The following is a 19,456-nucleotide window of genomic DNA, read 5'->3' on the forward strand; positions in this document are numbered from 1 at the left end:
CCACAAACCCCGTGTAAGTGAGGGGGGGAGAGTATTTTTACAACTTCCTCTGAATGAACTTATCAAGAAGATGATGCTAAAATTCTAGACCATAAAGCTGTCTTGGTCCTGTCCCTTTGGCATTTATTCAGTTTAATTTAGGGTTACATGTGGGTTATTTAATGTTTTATTCATTAAAATACAGCATGTTTATTTGTAGATTTTTAACCACAAAAAAACTATGGTTGATATGCTCGACTAAGTCTGAGATTCCTTTGTCTGCAGTATGGAAACACTTGTGTGTCATTGCACCTGTAGTCATTATGCCTGCATTTCTGTCTTGGTTGCATGAGGAAACAGGAAACACCCAAAACAGTCACGTAATTTTCTGGGGACTGATAAATTACAGTCCTGGTTCCTTATATCGTCAATTAAACTAACTTCAACTTGTTCCTTACAGTTTACACTTTTGGTTGTTATTTTACCATTAGCAACTCTTGGATTTCAAGATGGGGTCCATGCATCATTTCCTAAGTTAACAAATAAGTCATCAAGATAAACTAATTGGTTTAATTCTGACCTAGATGGCTGCATTTTTCCCTTCCACCTCCACCTAGGGTCGTGATAGCTGAGGAGAGGGCATTGCAGTCATCCCTGACAGGTAAGCAGAGTGATGCAGCCCAGAGGAGGAAGCACTGAGAACTACAGGTTAACTGCTGGAGATGACTGTATCTTCTGTAGCTTCCACGGGTCTGCACGAGTCCAGAACCAGCCAAACTGCTGAGGCTGGTGAGGTCTGTGGCATTGGAGAGCCCATCTGCAGAAGGAGTCGGGGAGATAAGCTGAAAAATGCTTTCAGACCCTCTTGTTCAGTTGAGCTTTGTTCCCTAGGATGCGAGAGCCTTATTTCTGTGCAAAGGAAGTGAAATTTAGGCAGGTGCTGGTTTTTCTAGTGGAAGCAAGAATACGTTGCTGTGCTTCTGAGAAGCTTTTTGCAGCATAAATGCTCTTGTGGCTTCCAGCCCTGAAGTTGAGAATAAAACCACTCTTTCAGATGAAATCAAGCGCTCATGAAGAATTTAGGCTGTATAGATTTTCCTTTGTAGGGCTGAGCTGCTGCTACTGCTCCCGGAGTTACAGATCTTATCTTCTGCTTAAGCAGGGTGAGAGAGAGACTTATTACTTTAGCATGTTAGTTGCTTTTGTGAGCCACTTGTTCTTCTGTTCGGAATATTGAATACTCAGGTATGTGAGCAAACTGAGTGTCAGTTACAAACATAAAAAAGTAATAACCAAAACTTTATTAGACTCCGCTTAACTGTTAGTATAGCGGGCATTTTCTTAAAATGTATTTTTTTAAAACAAATCTTAATGTAGACTGTTGTTGATGTTGGTGTAAGGTTAAACTTGGAAAAATCAAGACACTGCCCTTCTTAAAATACAGTATTCTATAAATACCTCTGTGTTGATAGAGCTTAATAACTACTTCCTTCAGACCACTTTGTCCATAGGTTTTCTGGAGCAGCATGAACATTTTAAAGCCTATTGACTCATGGGGAATTGGAAATCAAAAGGGTCAGATCCTTAAAAGCTCTTCTTGACCAACTAGGTCTCCCAAAACCACCTCTGACATGCCCCCATCTCTGCCGTTGTCTACATTCCTTCTTGCTTCATGCAGTTAAGGCTCAGCTTGGAGACCTTAGAGGGGAAGCTCAGGCTGTGCCCCTCTCTCCAGTGTGGCTTCAACCCATCAGGGCTCACTGAAGCAAAACACCCCACCCCTTCCTTTCAGGAACCAAGGGTTTAACAATGGGACTGTTGTAGAGATCCCGTGTTCTCTGAATGTTTTAGATAGATGATCCGTGAAGGTTTGTGTCCGTGAGACTGAAAATCTAGGTATAGGTATTAAAAGCAACTTTCATCGCTTCTGGTCTGAGCATTCACTGGTGACAGTGGTAATGAGAAGAGAATCAGTCTGTACATTTTTAACAAAAATAAAGGATTCTTAAGCTTCTTGTATTTAACTGTGTTTTGTCTTCTCTTTGAAACAGTTTCTTAGAAAGCCCAGTAATGTGTGGATGGACCATTGCCTGGAGAGCTGGGACTGAGGGTGTCTGAGAGATACACGCAGTGTGAGCCTAATGCGATGCTCTTTTAGGGTTTTGGTGAACACATGTGAGGGATACAATGAGCAAGAACTGTGCTGAATTCAGGATGAAACACCCCTGTAGCATAAAAGGTTTAAATGTCACTGTGAAGAATGAAAGGCTGATTGAAGGAGGAAAGACTATTTTTATATACAGCTTGTGCAGTAGAGAAAGCACAGTTGCATACTGTTAATTCTGGTGCTTCTTGAGGATCAGGGATATAATATTCAAGCTATACTTACCAGACCTCTGCCTCTACTGACAGTTGAACATGTGGTTTTAGTTTCAAGGCTGTGGGCAGTCCTTCTGGATTCAGCTGAGCCACAGTGCTTGTACTTAGGTTGCCATAGCATAAGCAGCACCTAGAAGAGCCCGTACAACCCCCAGCAGCATGTAACTGAAGAGCATAAATACCTTCTAGACATGAAGAAATCTAGTTTTGGAGGGTGGTGCATGCTTTGGGAAACATGCACGGCTTTCTAGAGCCCTATTTTGAGTTTCATGTCATCCGAATGGCATTTGCTCATAGTAAATGCATTTAACAAACTAATTTTAGAACTATAGGTCAGCACTTAAATTTGTTTTCTCCTCATTAGTCTCATAACTAGATCAGGTCTTCAATCTTGCAATAAACTGTACTTATTCTCGTTTCTTCCCCGTCTGCCAGGTACTTATATTTAGTACAAGTCAAAGAACATGCTGGTTGTGCAGCCTGTACTCTTTATAAAAAGTTGGACTCCATTTTTAACAATTCAGTCATCTTTCCAGCAGTAGATTTTTTTCCCCTCTCTTACTCAATTTTTCTTTTGTTCCCGATCTTTTGTTCCTTTTGTTAATACAGAAATACCGTTGCACAAATCAGCTGGGTTGTCATGGGGAAACTTCACAGCAGGAACGTGATGGCCATTTTTTTTTTCTCACTGAGATACCGCAGGGGAACGAACAGCGATCGTTTCCTTACCAACCTACAGGATAGCTCATGGATGAGGCAGGAGCGATGTGCAGCCTTCTGTTGTTCCTCTGCTGCTGGGTTTGAGAGCTGAGCGAAGGAGAAGCAGACGGCAATCTGTTGTCCAGGAGTATCCCCTGGAATCAGTAAGCACTCCAAGTCAGATTGATTTTGCTTTTTAGCGCAACAGATCTCTGGAGCAGCGTGTCTCCTGCTGAGAGAGAAGCACATGGTGAGTACGCCTCTGCCATCTGTCCCTTGTCACTCGTATCCACCTCGTTAAGAATGGACCTTTCCTCGTCCCTCAGGATGCAGCGGGGCAAGTGGCAGCTGCCTTGCTGGCAGTGCGTGTTAATGCCCTAAGGAGATGGGATCAAGAGGTGCCTGCCCACGAGCTGTGAAAGGGGAATGGCGCAGCAGGCACTGGTTCAGCAGGGTAGAAATGTGTGAATTCCTCTTGTAAAAGTCACAGCCTTCACCACTCCAGCTTCTGCAGCTGCCTCTGTGGGCTGAGCTGTGCACCTCATTGATTCTCGGGATGGAGGTTTTTATGGGATAGATGATAATCAGCCTATTTAGAGTTCTTTCCACTCCAGTGAAATTGATGTAAGTACATGGCAGAAGTTCAATCCTGCACATCATTAAGGAAAAGCAAACCCTTCATCGGGCTTGGTGGTGCTGAGGGATGGCTGCTGTTGGGTCAGATGTTATATCATAGCAGAATTTAAAAGGTCAAATAGATGGCATCTTATGTGGAGCAGATGATCAATGCTCTCAGCAGTATACTTACTCAAAATTTACAGGGCTAACGAAATCTATCTGAGGAGGAAAAGGCACTAAACGGTTTGTGTGTCCTTTAATGTCCTCATAGAAGAGACAGCTAGGGTGTAAGCTGTGTGGTCGTTGTTTTGGAAGGAGATGGGAGTATGTTGTCTCACTGCGACTGCAGCAGAAGGCTTGCTTTCTTTGGTAGGAGCTGCGCCGTGTGAATCCCCGTGAAAGGGAGGAATGGGTTCTGGTAGCAGCACGCTAAGGCTGTCACCTGCTTTGCTACTGATAAACTATTATCAGAGCAACACCCGAATAGCATGAGAAGTGTGCTGCAGTGCAAACATCCTGATTGACTAAGAAATGATTTTAATGGGGGTGCTGGCTGATTTGGGCACTGTTGATCCAGTAACGGTACCGGTGTCCTATTTGACCTGCATTGTCTGTAACAATTACAGTGCGTTGCAGAGGATAAACCTTTAGTCAAGGTTTTCAGGCCTGCTTAGTAATCAGTTATGCCAAATGAGCAGCAAGGAACCTGTGCTGAGGACATGTTGCATGCTAAAGTGTGGCTGTTCCAGCTGAAGCTGGTAGGGGGTGCTCACCAATGTGTTTTCCTTTTAGTGTCAGTGCTGTGAAGGAGTTAAGAACTGTTCAGCAGTACAGGGCAGCATTGGCAGGGTTAGTCTGCTGAGGTGTGGATTCATACGCTCATTTAATGAAAGGTTTGGTCTTCTCGACGTAATGCAGGGGAGTTGTGATCTCAGTTGGTCTCTGTGTGCCACCAAAACATGAACAGTTAACAGGATTTTGTATAAATAAGAGAGCAGAAATGGATATCTTCGCAGACTGTAAATACTGCAAAGGGGCTGTAATGATATTCTGTTATGCTTAATCGGGGTGTTTTATCTCCACACGTGTTAAACCTGAGCCTGGTGAGCAAACCAAGGGGAATTTCATGATGGTCTCTTAATAATGGTTGGCTTCCTCGTGTTTTAGTGGGAAAATCTTCTGTCAGGGGAGGGCAAGCCATGACAAATAATTTCTGCTTCCAAGTGGCCACCGGAGAGGCAGACTTGGAAGCATCAGCACGGTATGCTTGTAGGGTAGGTGTTACATGCTTTGCAGTGGGCGTTCAGGTGGCTGTGCTCTCTGTAATGGTATTTAGAAGTGGCATCTCCCAGGTAAAGCATGGACACAACGCACCTGCAAAGCAGCTGTGTCTGTGATAAACTGTCTGCCAGCTGCCCTGGGAAGAAGCTGCTGGCTGGGGAACGGGGTATGGGGTTTATTTGGAGCATGGGGTATTTGACAGACTTAAAAATATTACTTGACATTCTGAGTTCTGGTTATCGAGCATGGCTTTGGGATCGATGTTCTGGTGCCTCATGTTTCCTCCTGTCCCGGCAGCTGCCAGGCCAGTAGCTGTAGTGTCTCTGCAGGTGCAGTGTGTCACCCCGTGGTGGTTTGAGAGGTGCTCTTTCAGCCCCGTGAGCACCTCTGAGCATTTTGCTTGCAGCAGAATGGTTATAATGGCATATCTGTCAAAACCTGGACTGTTCGTTGTCCTTACCTCTGTCATAAATCTTGCCATGTACTAGAACTTAGCCCATCTGAAGACAGCTTACCTTGCTTTTCCCAAGCTTGCTGCGGACACTATGGGGTGTGCACAACCAGTTACACTCGGATGGCTTTCCCCATCTCGGTACCACAGGCTTGCAGTGAAGCTGACTTTGCTGACTGTGGCATTTGCCGGAGAGCCGTTAGCGCAACTGGAACAAGTCCTCTGAACGTTTGAGGCTGTTTTCAGATAACCTTGACGTCAGAATCACAAAAGCCCTATTGAGTTAGTAACCATATAATTCTGCAGCCTTTTCTTTGTGCGAGTGGAGCAGCTATGTGATTTTTTTTGTGGTGCCACTAACCAGCTGCGAGGTGACTGTTCATTAATTGCATGATGGTGTAAAATTGTGCAGCTCCACGTGTTTTATTTAGCAGAAATCCTAAACCTGCTGTTACCTAATGGATAAGCTGAACGCGTTCACATGTTGGCCAAATACTCAGCACGCCCAGCTTCCATATTCACTTGTTTAAGTGTTTTTTCAGAGAAACTGAGCATCACTTCCCTGGCACGCTTTCTTCTGCTCCTTCATACAGCTCCTAGCAAAGGAGAGGCTGTGTAGCTGGAACACTGCATCTCCTAGATAGAGCAAGGCTTGATGACCTCAAGGTTTTTTAAAACCTTTTTTGGCACCTTTATCTCTGAGCATAAATAGCTCACAAGCCTGTTCATCAGCATTGGCTAGACATAAAGTAGTGCTAAATGCTTTTGCGAGGTGAAAATAGGCTTTCTCAGTTACTTGTAGATGGAGTACGTCCAAGCTGTATGCTATATTTACCGCTTCCATTCCCAGCAAGTTGTGCTCCGTAGATCCAGGCAATGTCTGCAGATTCTGTATACTGTATTTAAAGTGCTCTCCTAACGAAAGACAAGCAAGTCCTTCCATAAGTCAATTTATTTATCTTAAATTTATTCATACAATTTTTAGACAATTATGATTAGCAGCCATTCTTAGGTCTCTCAAAAGATCATTTAAGAGGTAGTGCTGCTTCCTTTGTCAGTGTTTGCTGTGAGCTGCTGTACAAGTCTGTCATTCATTCCTTTAAGTCTCAACTGACTGATCTCTTCTTTTGTGTTAAATTGGCTGGACGAGCACGGATTTTCATCCTCACGGTGCCTTGCGGGAGACAGGAGTGCTTCATAAAGTGTGTGGCTGCAATACCCCCATGCGACTGCCAGGGAGGAGCAGGTGGGCAGAGCCTGACTGGGAGCAACAGGGACAAACATTTATCCGTGTTTGTTTTTTTTTGGGAAAGGTCATGGAGAATTCTCAGTGACCACAAGGAGATGTTTTTCCTTGCAGGCAGCAGCTCTGGTTTCCAGGAGCTCCGTTACTTCCCAGCTTAACTGGTGCTCAGGAGCCACGGGTGATTACTACCTGTTACATTATCTCTGCTTCTGGTGATGTGGAGGGCTCTTGGAGGTGGTCTCTCTGCATTTTATTTGGTTTAAACACTAAACCCTTGTACTAGCTGGCTGTGCAAGGTGATGTGGCAGTAGTTAAGACCTTTTGTATATTGCTGTGAATCTTTTCTGAGATGTTACCATCCATAAAAAATCCTGACCTGCTGTCAGACCTAGGAGAACAAATGGAAGTTATTCACATGTATAACTTCACTGCTTTTTGGTGTATAACCTAAAAGCCTACTCTAGCTTTAGTAGCAAGCTGCCTTGTGCTCATTAATAATATTTGACATTAATATTTTTCAACACACTGGCAAAGCTCGTACCCTCAGAAGTGCCTGTAAAACCAGGTGTGTTTTCTATGTCTGTGGCTTTGAGTAACTGCATTTGTGACAGCTGGATTAAAAAGCTAGGGAAGCACAAGGGGCCATCCGAGCTCTCAGGGAGCCCCTGTTGGAGCCACGAGCTTGTATGGGACCTGTTCCTGGGGAGCCAGGACGTTGCCCCCACAAGCCTCGACGTCCCTGCAGCAGGTGGGTGCCAAAGGGGTGCTCCCACTGCCCAGCCTGCTCCTGCACCTTCCCTCTGGTGAGTGAGACAGTTCCCAAAATACTGGGCAGGGAGGCAGGAGGCGAGTGCTGCAGGAGGTTCTGCCTCTGCAGGAGGATTTAGCCAAGTCCCCAGCCTCTGAGCTCCCAGGTGCTCCTACGTAAAGCAGCAGAACTGTGACCAAAATGCTCTGCTGACTTACTCGCTTACAAGCAGAGCTGTCAGATGGCTGTGGCAGCCTGCAAGAAACAATATTTCAAACCTCCTGATATGCTGTGTGTTTTTTTTCCTGCTGTAGTGAAGTGCTGAGTGCAGATGCCGATACCTTTCGGATGGCTGGTATTTAAAGAAAAAAAATGCATAGGTTTTGTTAGAGCTCTTTGAAAGCACTGAAGCTGAGAATGAGGATACCAAAAATAAATTACTGGCAAAATGAAGTGAAGTAGGATTTGCATTTCTGTGGAGGGAGGACATAGAAGCTTAATACAAACTAAACATCCTTTTCTTTCTGCCACCTTTGCTGGTTTGCTTCTGCTTTTTTTTATTATTATTCTTCACATAAGTAGTTGAAATGCCGTTGTTAGGGGTAATAATATAAGGAAGGCTGAATTACCACATCCTTAGTAAGAATACAGAGGCATATACCTTGTTCTGTGGTCTTTTATCCTCTGTTATCCTGAGGTCAACTTAAAAAGTGCAAATAATCTTCATCCACATCCTCAGTGACTGAATTTTCAGGTAACTAAACACATGCTGGAAATTCAGGGATCCGGCTTTGTGTGGGTGAAGTACTGTCTGTTTAGTAACACAAAATGTTTGCTTTGTTTGATTGCTACTCCCTCTTACGTGTTTCAGGACAGCTTGAACGAGCTGGAAGTTCATTCTTGGCCTTACTGTATGGAGTAGTTCATCACCAGGACTCCTGTGACCTTCTCGATGAGAGACTGACCTGAAGACTTGCCTCACTGCATAATGGGAAATTAGAATGTTCTTTTATTTCAAGAGGACCGAATCTGTTTATTTTTTTAAAAAGTGTTTACTATTTTTTTTTCAGGAAGTTGCACTGCTCTGCTGTTGGCAGCTAGTATGATTTGCCTTTTTTTTTTTTTTTTTTTTAACAGAAGTAGAGACAAGTCTGTATCATGACATTTGTCTCTTTTGGACTTGGCAAGTGCGTGAAATACTGACCGAATTACACTCTCTCTCATACCTCTTCTCCTGCTGTCAGCACTTCTGCATTGCAGTTCTTGGGCTATTGCTCGAGCAATAACCCTCTGCAATCGCAGAGAGCTGCTACATTACACAAGTTGCTTCTGAAAGCTAAATTCCAAATGAGAGCAATGTTTCCTTCCCGTGTGCTCTCCTGTATGCCCACTCAGTACAAACAACTTAACTGTGCAGAAGATTAATCTTTTCTTGGAGTTTCTCAGTTGTTCTGCTGGCGTAAAACTTGGGTAATGTTGTGTGAAGATTTCAAACTACTCCCTCGTGCGTTGGTTTTCCTCCAGAGGGATGTATAATCTCTGTTCGCTGGGCAAGGAACTGAAGCACAGTGTAGTTCTGAATCGTTCCTAACCGACGGCAAAGACCTGTGCAGCTTCACTACCCAGCTCTTGGCACGAAGCTCTCCAAAAGCATCCCACTGAAATGTAGTGAGACAAATTGTTCGGACCTATTGCACAACACGCGGGCCCCACACAAGTGTGATTCTCAAATACCAGCAGTTCACATGATCTAACTCCAGTCTTGCACCACCTCGGAGTTTGTTTGGGCGTTGGAAGCTTTTCAGTCTCGTACTTGTTGTGTCCAACTCTATGCGATGTGATGAGTAAAAACCTTTTCTGAAAACACTGTCTCAGCCCTAGCCCTGCCTTCTTTTGGTCTGTCTCTCTGAGGGCTCCTCGCGCAGAAAATCCAGAAGTGCAGTTGCTGTCCTGGGGCTGTGCCTTCTGTAGGCAAGCTCTGCTTCTCAGTTAGACAGAGTGACGTCTTTGCAAATGAAAAAGCCTCTACCTGCCTCAGCACGGTTAACCCATGGCATTCAGCTCAGAGAGGAATAATAAATAAAATTGGTGTCTGTAGGTTCACTTTTACTAATGATTTACTGGACTTAAAATTTGATCTTTGTTTGTGTTGAGCTGCTTCTGTCTTTGCTGCAGGAGTAACACTAAGTAACTGGCTGTGGCAGTGGCTGGCCTTGATTTGTTCAAACAGATATGAAACAGACACTTAAGAAACAGGGAAGAGGAGCAACAAGTTTCTTTCATTCCTGAGTTAATCCTAAGGAATAACAGTTTGTATACAGGAACTGGAGTATGGCTATTAAAGCTTGGGTGTCATAGGCACTTGTCTCCTGTACTTTTATTAAGCCTTTTTCCCCCTTCCAGACTTTTATTTTTCACAAGCATCTTATTTCCCCTCCTTCCTGTGCGCTCTCATTTGATACTCATCATCTGTTTTACCTGTTATGTTTTCTGCATACCTCACCATGTGCTTCATTTGGTCTGCAGTATTTTCAGTCCTCCTAAAGCAGTATCAGTAACCTTTATTTTAAAAATTTCAGGGTCTTTTTCTCCTCGACTGATAGTTTGTGAACACTGCTCTAAGCAGCTGCTGAGGTTTGTACCGACAATTTTAACCTTCTAAACGTGCAGAGCCCAGACTTGCTGACTCTTATCCAGGTGAAGTTTGGAGTTCTGTGGGTACCACATTCTGGTCATCACTGATAACATTTGCTCATAGCAGTCTCTGAATATCAGTTCTTATTTATATTTGAAATATTTGTACCAGTCAGGAACAAAAACTGTTTATGTGCATATTCAAAAAGATGTTGGCACTCGCCCAGCCCTGGAGCCCTCCCCAGCCCGTGTTTATGCTGTGAAGCAGTGCCTGAAATGCTGCTGTTTACTGCAGGCTCCCAGTTTGGTTATTGTGCTTACTTTCTCCAGGAGTGTGCTCAAGACAAACATGTTTGCTTTTTGCTGATGGGTACCAATGGCTGAACTCATTTTTGCATGTGTGCTTCCTCGCTGAAAGTCTTTCTGCCACCTCTGTGTGCCAGTGGACCAGCCGTGGTGAGAAATATACTCAGCTTGCAGCTTCACTTTCACAGTGAAGAAGCAGCAGTGGAACACCAAAATGCAGTTCAACTCTTTCCATTCGTAGCATCACAGTAAGGTATTAAGCTAGAGACAATGCAGAGCCTTTAAGATTGTAACTTATTTTCCATCTCTCACTTCATATATAGTTTAAGCAAAAATTGTCTAGTTTTGCGTGCCACCAAGTCATTAGCACTACCTGGGTAATAACCCTCCTGCCTGTATTATAGCAGGCATGCAGTTTTCCCTCCAAAAAAATAAATTAGGAATGCCAGATATGTGTTTTTAAGTAAAGATGTCAAGTCTGTTTGAGGAGTGCTTAACTCCAGACCTACTGTGGGACGGGTTTTACAAGCTCTTATCTCCTTTAGGTACCCTCTTCTGTCCAGATTGCTCTAAGTCCTCTAAAGTCCGCAGTGAACTTGGTGTGGCTTATTACAAATGCTTTAAAATCAAGCAGAAGTGCATTATTTAAAGTACTTTGGAACTCACCATTCTGCTCGTGTTTCTTTGAGGTTCAGTTTTATCTAAATTTTAAATGTGGTTAAGTCATTGCAAAATGGTGCTGATAGGGAGAACTGAAAAGGGTCAGTGTCCTTACTTGAAAAGGGAAATTCTCTTTTATATAAAAAAATGAATTTAGGGAAAGAAAGTGGAGGAGAGCACTGAATGCAGCTTCATGTGAATTAATATTTCAGGAGATGACACTGGGAAGCTTTTCATGCATTTCTGGTGAAACTCCAGAACTTGCTGTGGCTGTCACTTGGCTGGTTTTTGTTGTATTTTTCCTTCTGGGCATCATTGCTAGACTCAACAGTTCTGATCCGTTTACATGAGTGAATGACCCCGCTTTTTCCAAGGTCAGCATCAACTCCCTCCAAACTATTTTACATGAATTGAGCTCAAGTACATGAGAGCAGTCTTGCATGGGATGTACAAAGCTCATGGGTTTGTTCCCTGAGATTACAGCTGTGGAGTGGCATCCAAATTCTTCCCTGGTGGGAGCAGCCACTTAGTGACTAGAGCCGTTTAGGGAGGAAGCACTAATTGAAGATGTGACCTACATGCGGTTAGCTGATACTGCCTTGGTGCTCTGCCAAACGCGCAGCCTATAGAAAACCGCTCGGGTTCAAAGCTGCAGCGTGCTTCTGCAGGGCTGCCAGCCAGCTCCTGCCCTGGAGTTGTGCTTTTCTCCCTGTTGTGCTTTATCAGCGGAGGAAAATGGGGCAGGGCGCGTAGTGCTCAGCAGCTGTGAAAGTGGTATGCCCTCTGTATACAGACTGATAGCTTAGGATGGCTTTATGCTCCTGACCAGCGACCTTCCCAGTCTGCAGGCTCTGCTGCTTACAGGAATGTTTTTACAGGGCCCTGCAGAGCTGATTAGTTGTCAACTAAGTTTCTCCTCAGTGTCGCCTCTGAAGCCGCCTTGAAACTCTCCAGTGTTTCCACGCGGAGGGGGTTTGTTTAAATTGAAGGAGGTGCTTCGAGCACCGTCCCTCCTACCATGAGCCCAGCTCTGCCTTAAAGCAGAGCCCAGCTTGCGGCCAAAGCTGCAGCTGAGCTGGAGGCTTGGTACACGAGGGGCACTGCATCGCGCCAGGGGCAGCACCAGGAGCAAGCTGCTGAAGAACTCATCTGCAAGGTCTGTATGAGTAGCATGCATGAATTACTTGAGCAGCTAGGAGAGGAAAAGACACCTTACCAGCCTCCCTGGTAACTCGAGAATGCCACAATATTCCCCTCCATACTTTAGGGTTTGAAAAACCAAAACATTTGCTAAAGGAATAGATGCCTCTCAACCCCTACTAGGGTCTGTGGTAATTGTTGCAGGATATCCACTCTTTACAGATGTTTTAGGATCGAATCCTTACCTTAGGATTTACTTTTGCAGGCTTCTGGTGGAGCAGAGTTATTGTTTAGGCTGTATTTTTAGCAGCAGCCCTTTGTGACTACATGGAAATGTAATTTATGAAGTAGGATGCTACTCCTTAATTGTCTCTGATGTTGTGGAAGCGTACGCAGTGTTCACCGCAGCGTTCTGCGAAGTAAACGTTCCCCTCATTTATGGGGAAAAAGGTCTGTGTCAACAAAACGTCCCAGCTCCTGGTCACATGCTTGAATTATCTCTCCGAGATGAGTTTCCAGGCAAATGGATAAGCAAATGTTTCTCCAAAGCTGACAGTGTTTGTATGTAAATTCCTCATTAGCTGTGGGTCTCTTCTCCTCCTTCTTTTCCCAGCCTTTGGCTTAAGATGTTGAGCGAGGAGACCAAGAATGCTGACCCGTTAAACACGGATAACTCGTGCTAGCACCATTGGCATGCCAGAGGGGAATGTCTGCCTGTACGTACTCCCTGCTCCTAGCTCTTGGGAGTTACCAAAGAGAAAAACAAAGCTCTGGGGTTCAGAAAAAACTTTAAAAACAAAATGAGAAGTCGAGCTTGGGACACCCATGCAAGAAAAACTTTCCACAAGAAAGCATCACTTCATCTCCCACCGAACTTCGGCCTTGTAGTTACATGGAAGGTAAAGGCAGGATCACCCGACGTTTGAGGTGGCGTGCTGGTTTATCCTCCGTAGTGAGGATGAAGGTCAAGTATTTGGTCCGAAACCATAATTATATTTAACTAAAAGTCTGAATTGCTAGATCTGGCTTTTACCAACTCCCAGCTGCTGCAGCTGATGGTCCTCCCACGGGGCAGTATCAGGGGCAGCACCTTTGCACTTCTGCTTGCTCTTCTTTGGGATTGCTCTCGGTCTTTCAGTTCTCACAATTTCCCACCGTGGTTGAAATAGTTAATGGAGCTTCCAGCTCTTAAAGCCGTAGGTTTGAGGCAGAGCCTGGGAGCTGACAAGGCCCAACAACGTGGTTCCACCAGCAGAGAGGCATTTTTGGTTTACAAGTGAAATATTTTGCTTGGATCTCTTTTGCATATGCTTTTCACACAGGTATTTGTATCCTCAGGCTCTCTGGGATGTTCCTAACCAAAACCCATTGTTTTCATCTGATACCTTAAAATTGTGTGAATTTTTCCCATTATTAAGCAAAGGGACAGAAAAGTTTGAGTCAGTCAGGGAGTTTCTAGGAGGTATTCTTAAATCTGGCTCTTCTAGAAAGGAAAGATCCCATAACTTTGCCTGCATCCGTATTCCAACCTCCTGACACTCTGTGATGTTAGCAAGGCATGAATGTATTCAGGCACAAAACACTTTTGACTGTTGCTTTTGAGCTTGGGGGTTAAATGGGTTCCCGGAGCTGATAGTAGACCACGGATGCCTCCCAGCTTCCCCTCTAGCATGACTTCAGCTCGTCTGACTTCACCGTGCCGAGAAGCACTTAGGCCTTTCAGCAGTTTCCTTCCTCCTCCTTGCTGTGCCGCCTTCTAGCCTCAATCGAAAATAATCTGTTGATACTGGCCGTACATTTTGGTGATGAAAACCGGACATTGTTTTCCTAAGAAGCATTTAGTTGTGTACACTTGAGTTCATTGCCTTGGTTACAGTTTACAAGGAGGTTTTGTTAACTCTGCCAGCTGAGCTGCGAGGGTGCCAGGGTGCCCACAGCAGACAGAAATGATGAAGTGAAATGCATGAGTCGTTTTTTTCTGCCTTCATGACTTCAGAAGGGTGTTACTCTGTAGATTTTTATAGACATTCTTGAACATGAGAAGAACAAGATTACAAACTTGAGGAGGAGGGGGTGGGAGGGGAGAAAAAAATCCTTGAGTAACCAAATTTTTCTACTAATACAAAGTGCTTTCCAGCTTTTTTTTTCCTCTGTAAAATGAGACTGGCCTTCCCAATGGTGGGAACAGACAGTGCAAGTAATAAACATGCTGTAGAGAGACAATGCTGGCATGCTGAGAGATGCTACCTGAAGATGACAAAGACAATACACATCAGAATTTTTGTAGGTGTAAGTAAAACCAGCTGAGTTGCATATGGAGGTGACAGGCACTATTGCAATATGGCTGCTGATTTTAAGAACTGATACTAGTGTGGTCCAAGCTGGAGCCACTGTGCTGTATGCTGCAGGCTTTTCTGGTGTTTAAATCTACCTCAAAAGGTTTTGACTACTTTATTCCAACCTGAAGCCTTGCTTCCAGGCCCCTGCAGAAAGCAGCTCTGGCATAACACGCCCTGAAGACAAAAAATAACCAGTTGGGTGTGACCTGTGTTGGAGGAGAGGTTAATGGAATTGGTTTGCATTTTATGGATGACTGTAACCTACCTCAGAAATGGCTGTGATCTTTCCTTCTTCCTTATGACACAATTACTTTGCAGTTGTAGGTAAGGGATTGTTTCAAAGCACTTCTCCTTGCAGTTTTCTGAACTGGATGTTTAGGATTTAGGCCTGCATTTGTGTAGGAATGTAGTAGTGTCTATTTTCGGACTGTGCTGTCTGGCTGCTGTGAGTACCTCAGGCTCCCCGAGTCACCCAGCAGTTCTCCCTGACTCAGAGCTGCTGCAACCAGCTCAGCGGTGCTAAGTGGCTTTGGCAAGCCATCAGGTAAGCCACAGCTCTGAGCATCGCTGCCTGCCTAGCTTGTGGCTTGGCTCACGTGGCTCCAGCACTGTGTGTGCTTGCTTTTCACTTCACCCTGCCTGACGAAGACCCTGGGGCACGAGCACCAGGAGGAAGGAGAGGTGAGGAGGAGAGCGTGTACGTGGCTGCAGGGTTCCCCTTCCTGGGAAATCCATCAGCACCTGCTGGCCTGTCCGAGCAGAATACACCCCACTGTGTGTCAGATCAGCTCAGCCATGCTCCAGCTCGTGTTTTGGACGCTGTTAGATCCGTATCGCTGAGAAATGGAAGTTGGTGATGACTGGAATGACCACCTGGTCCTTGAGTTCAACCTGGAGGTCCATAGCACTTGTTTATTGTGATTTACCCTGAGGCATGAAGTATTTTCTCAAGTAAAACAAGTGAAAACAAACATCTTGGGTTCTGTATTGATTTGAGAAGTAATCAGAAAAAGGTGGGGGGGGGGTTCCTCAGTAACTTAGGCCTTGTATGGGAAGTACTTGCATCGCTAGTGTGTCTTCCTAGTGACACTACAAAAACTGCACAGATTTGCCAATAAATATCAGCGGAGGCTAATCCTTGTTAATCAAGGAAACCATAACAAATTACCCATTGTCAGTTATCAGAGAATTCAGCATACTTCTTCATGCTGAGTTCTGATGCTTCAGATTGATGTAGTTAACATCGATCTCCTTTCCTTCTCTGTTGAAACCGTTACCTGTAAGGACAGACATTTTTCCTGCAGTACTAACGCAAGGGCCTGGCTCCTGTCCTACCGTGGGGCAAACTGCCATGACCCAGAGGTGCGCTTCACATCTGCCTTTGGTTTTTGAGTCTCTGCGTTGCTTGGCTTTTCAGCACCAAGGTGAGGAGCTGAGCGCTGCAGGGGAAACCCAGGTAACTTGTGCTGGACTTGAGGACACTGAGAAAAGCAGCACCACCAGGCTGCAGCCACAGAACGAGGCACTCTGCTCCTCATTGGGCTCCTGGGTCATGCAAGGACCTGCAGTACTCGCTTTTCCTCAGGTCACTGGGACTTTCTGGCATCCTCTGCCCTTACTGGCAGAGGGCAAGGGAAATGCAGTAGGCAGGAGCATTATCAGCCTGAAATAAAGGGCTTAGGGCTGTGTTTTGTACCAGTTGAGTAGGGCAGCATTTCCTGAACACGTTACATTGGCTTAGCTCCTGTACAAGCTGCTCAGGGAAGTGAAATAGGTGAGTGTTAAACATAAGTTAGGGATGTTTGGTCTGTACTGAATTTGAGCTGCACGCAACGTGTGCTGGGCCTCCCTTTTGCTGACCATTTCACGTCTTGCTGTGCAGGCATGCCGCTAGTGGATCCTAGCTAGTTTACCTTTACCAAGAAGAAACTGAACACAAGGCAACTGTGCATCTTTGAATCTCCCATTATCATCATTCAGAGAAGCTTAAGCCTGACTTTTTCTAGTTAATATTTATATGTATACACAGCTTTGAGGCATGTGATTATTTTCCTGTTTCACAGGAGCACGTATTATTTAGATCAGTTAATTTCTTTCTGCTTTTATGCACACACTAGAAGTAGACTTAAGTCTGTTCACTTTTTTCAGATATTTAATTTAAAGCAAGATTGAGTATTTTACCCTGTAATGAAGGAAAACACTGGTTAAGGGGAAAAAATACCTGCAGGTTCCAGAAATAGGAGCCTTTAGAGTCAGATGGAAGGCAGAGAACCAGTTTCACACCTACAGAGCCTTCCCATGCATGTGCCCAGCCTTTCCAGGAGCAACGGGACGTGGCTGTGTCCAGCGCCTGCCAACGACTCCAGGCAGCATCCTACCCTCTGAATGCAAAATAGTGCCAGCGCTTCCATAATTAGCTAAAACATTGTCAGCGGCAGGGAAGATGCAGGAACAGGGTGCTCTGCCAGGGTGAAGAGCCGGCTTCTCGGTGCGAGGTGAGCAGCTCATGGAAAAACTGAGCTCAGCTGCTGGGTGGAGGCTGCACGAGGTCCCAACCTTTGCCGGTGACCAGGAAAAGAGTGAGCAGAGTTTAGTTGCTAAGGGAGCGCCCTGTTTTGCCTCTCGACAGCCCAAGAAGAGCCGGTGCCAGGAAGAGATGACTCGTGGTGTTTGCTATTGTTGCTGCTGCGGAATCTCAGTGGCTGCGATGAGCTGCTGGCACTCTGGTCCTCCTCCTGCCCTGCCTCTGCTTCTCAGATCAAATCGGGTGGGATCGAGGTGGCACTAATGTCTTTGGAGACAGGGTCTCCGCTCTATTCATCACATTTTCTTAGGTAGATCTTGAGGTATTGACCCATTTAGTGCTGCTTAAACACCTGTGTTCTCTAATTCTTTTCCTGATTTTTTTTGTGTCCCCCCAGCACAATTTAGTCCCATCTAGTTCATGACCAAAGACCTCTTGAAACACAGAATTCCTTTTTTTTTTTTTTTTTTGTCCAGCCAGTGTTACCAATTGCTGTTTGGCAGCACCTTGAGACTTAGAAGATGTTTTTTGATTGCTTTTTTTTTGTTGTTATTTAGCATGTAATTTCTGTTTCTTAAAGAATCGAGCCAATGCTGGAGCATCCAGCTCAGATCACTCATTTTAAGCTCAGCTCTACACAACCATATTGATATAATTGCAGCAAATTAGCAACAGTTAGGTGGTTTATTTCTGAGATGCAAATGCTGGCCGTGTGAATAGATACGCGTAGGCATCTGTTCTAGTGCTGCTGGGTGTTATCTCCAGCGTGCTCTGAGACGCGGCTTGGATGTGCTGCCCAGAGGGCGGCCATGCACTGAGCAGGGAGTTTCAGTTGTTGCTGGCATTTATCAAGGAGGTTATGAGCCCGGGAAGCTTGGAAACCACCCTCACAATCCTTTCCCTGCCATAAACTGCTGAAGGGAAGCGCTTTCCAGTAGCACTGACACCAACTGCTTTGCCAAAGCTGCCTGGGTCTGGGGGAGATCTTGGCACCGCGCCCGATGGAAGCTGCCGCCCGCAAGGAAACCCCGAGGCGTGCTCGGGCGAGCTGCTGCACTGCTCGTGACATCCTGAGGCTGCTGATGGAGCCCGACGGCTCGGGACGGGGCTGCAGCTGCCTGTCGCTGCTGCGCGCACGCTGCTGACTCAGAGCCGAGCGCCGGCAGCCCACGGAGCGAGCAAGGAGCCGGGCTTGGACTTTGTCCCCGGGGTGTCAGAGCCTTGTGCCGGCACCTGTGGGACGCCAGGAGGGCTGAGTGCCCCCCAGCAGGGACCTAGCGATTAGCACTGGGGATATATGTTACCACTTTCAGTTTTTTCTTTCGGTTTTTCATGAGAAGAACAGACTGCGGCCATGCAGACGGAAGCAGACTGCCTGAGCCCAGAAGCTCAGAAACTGGTAAGGCAAACAGGGGGACAAGGAGGGAGGGAGGGAGGGCTGCCTTGCTGCCCAGGGCTCCCCGGCTGCCCCAAAATCACAGCGGGGCAGGGGCAGGGGAAGCACCTGTACTTGTTCAGCTCTTCCCAGGCTGCTCAGCCTTCAGCCAACTCCCCTCACGTTGGTGTGCGTTTGCACTGAATGTGCCTTAAAACAAACAAAAAAAAACAAAACAAAAAAAAAAAAAACACCTTTGTGGTTTGGGTTTTTTTCAGCCCAGCAGGGACAGCGCCTGTAGTCCCACCGGTACTTTACAGTCCCCTGCGTGCCGTGAGGTTCCTGGGCATTTATCAAGCTGCTCGGCTCCGCTGTGTTGTGAGGTTGCTTCCTGCATGTTTCTGCCCCACTCTTAGAGCTGCCTGTGCCTTTTCCTGAATTCAAGCATGATGGTTGTGGATGCTTAGAGAAAGTTCTGTGGTTTTCTTACATGTATTTTTTTCTATGATTTGGAACAGTCTATGAGAATTTAGCCCTATTTTGGGCATGTGTGTAATTCACAGCAGCTCTGCAGCTAGTAAGGTGCCTGTTATTGCCCCTGACTGACAGTCACAGGCAGCTAGCTCTGCAAAATGCCGGGAATTTTCTAAGGCTTTTCAAAAATAAAGCACAAAAATGTAAGCTGCTCGCTGCTCAGTTTGGTATGGGAGCAGATACACCAGCTGAATTGGTTCTGTGCTTCCTACATGAAGTTTCAAAGCAGCCGTGTGCCTGCATGAAGTTTTAAAGGAGGGATTTCTCAGCTGCTGACACGAGCTGTCGCTCTCCCCGTTCCTCGTTCCTCGCTGTCACTCCGTGGTTCAGAGGGAAGCTGTCAGACAAGTCCATAATGGGCCTCTCTGCCTAAAGGGTGGTGCTGGTCGGCGGTGCTTAGCAAGAAATCCTTGGTTTATATTTAGGCGAACCTGCTGCCCTCTGAGCCATTTGCATGTAAGAGAAAGGTAAGCTGGGCAGGATGTGGGCTGAGCAATCCCTGCGTGATTCACAGGCTCGCCATCAGATGATTAAATGGTGCAA

The 19,456-nt window shown here is 45.7% G+C and overlaps 1 protein-coding gene across 7 annotated transcripts in view; it reads left to right on the forward strand.

Annotated features, from left to right (window-relative positions):
* LRRFIP1 (LRR binding FLII interacting protein 1) overlaps positions 1-19,456 on the forward strand; it is a 103,540-nt gene that overhangs the window by 19,240 nt on the left and 64,844 nt on the right. Inside the window, exon 1 of one of the 7 annotated variants that reach the window (XM_035331716.1) lies at positions 17,826-18,403. The exons of 4 other annotated variants lie outside the window; for them this stretch is intronic. In XM_035331716.1, coding sequence (XP_035187607.1) covers positions 18,359-18,403 — 45 coding nt within the window. In that variant the 5' untranslated portion in view covers positions 17,826-18,358. Of the gene's footprint in view, positions 1-17,825; positions 18,404-19,456 lie in introns of those variants that run through there. 2 more of the 7 variants (XM_035331721.1, XM_035331719.1) reach the window with 2 other exon arrangements.

The sequence above is a fragment of the Oxyura jamaicensis genome, chromosome 7, assembly GCF_011077185.1.
Source record: "Oxyura jamaicensis isolate SHBP4307 breed ruddy duck chromosome 7, BPBGC_Ojam_1.0, whole genome shotgun sequence".
In the NCBI taxonomy this organism is placed as follows: Eukaryota; Metazoa; Chordata; class Aves; order Anseriformes; family Anatidae; genus Oxyura; species Oxyura jamaicensis.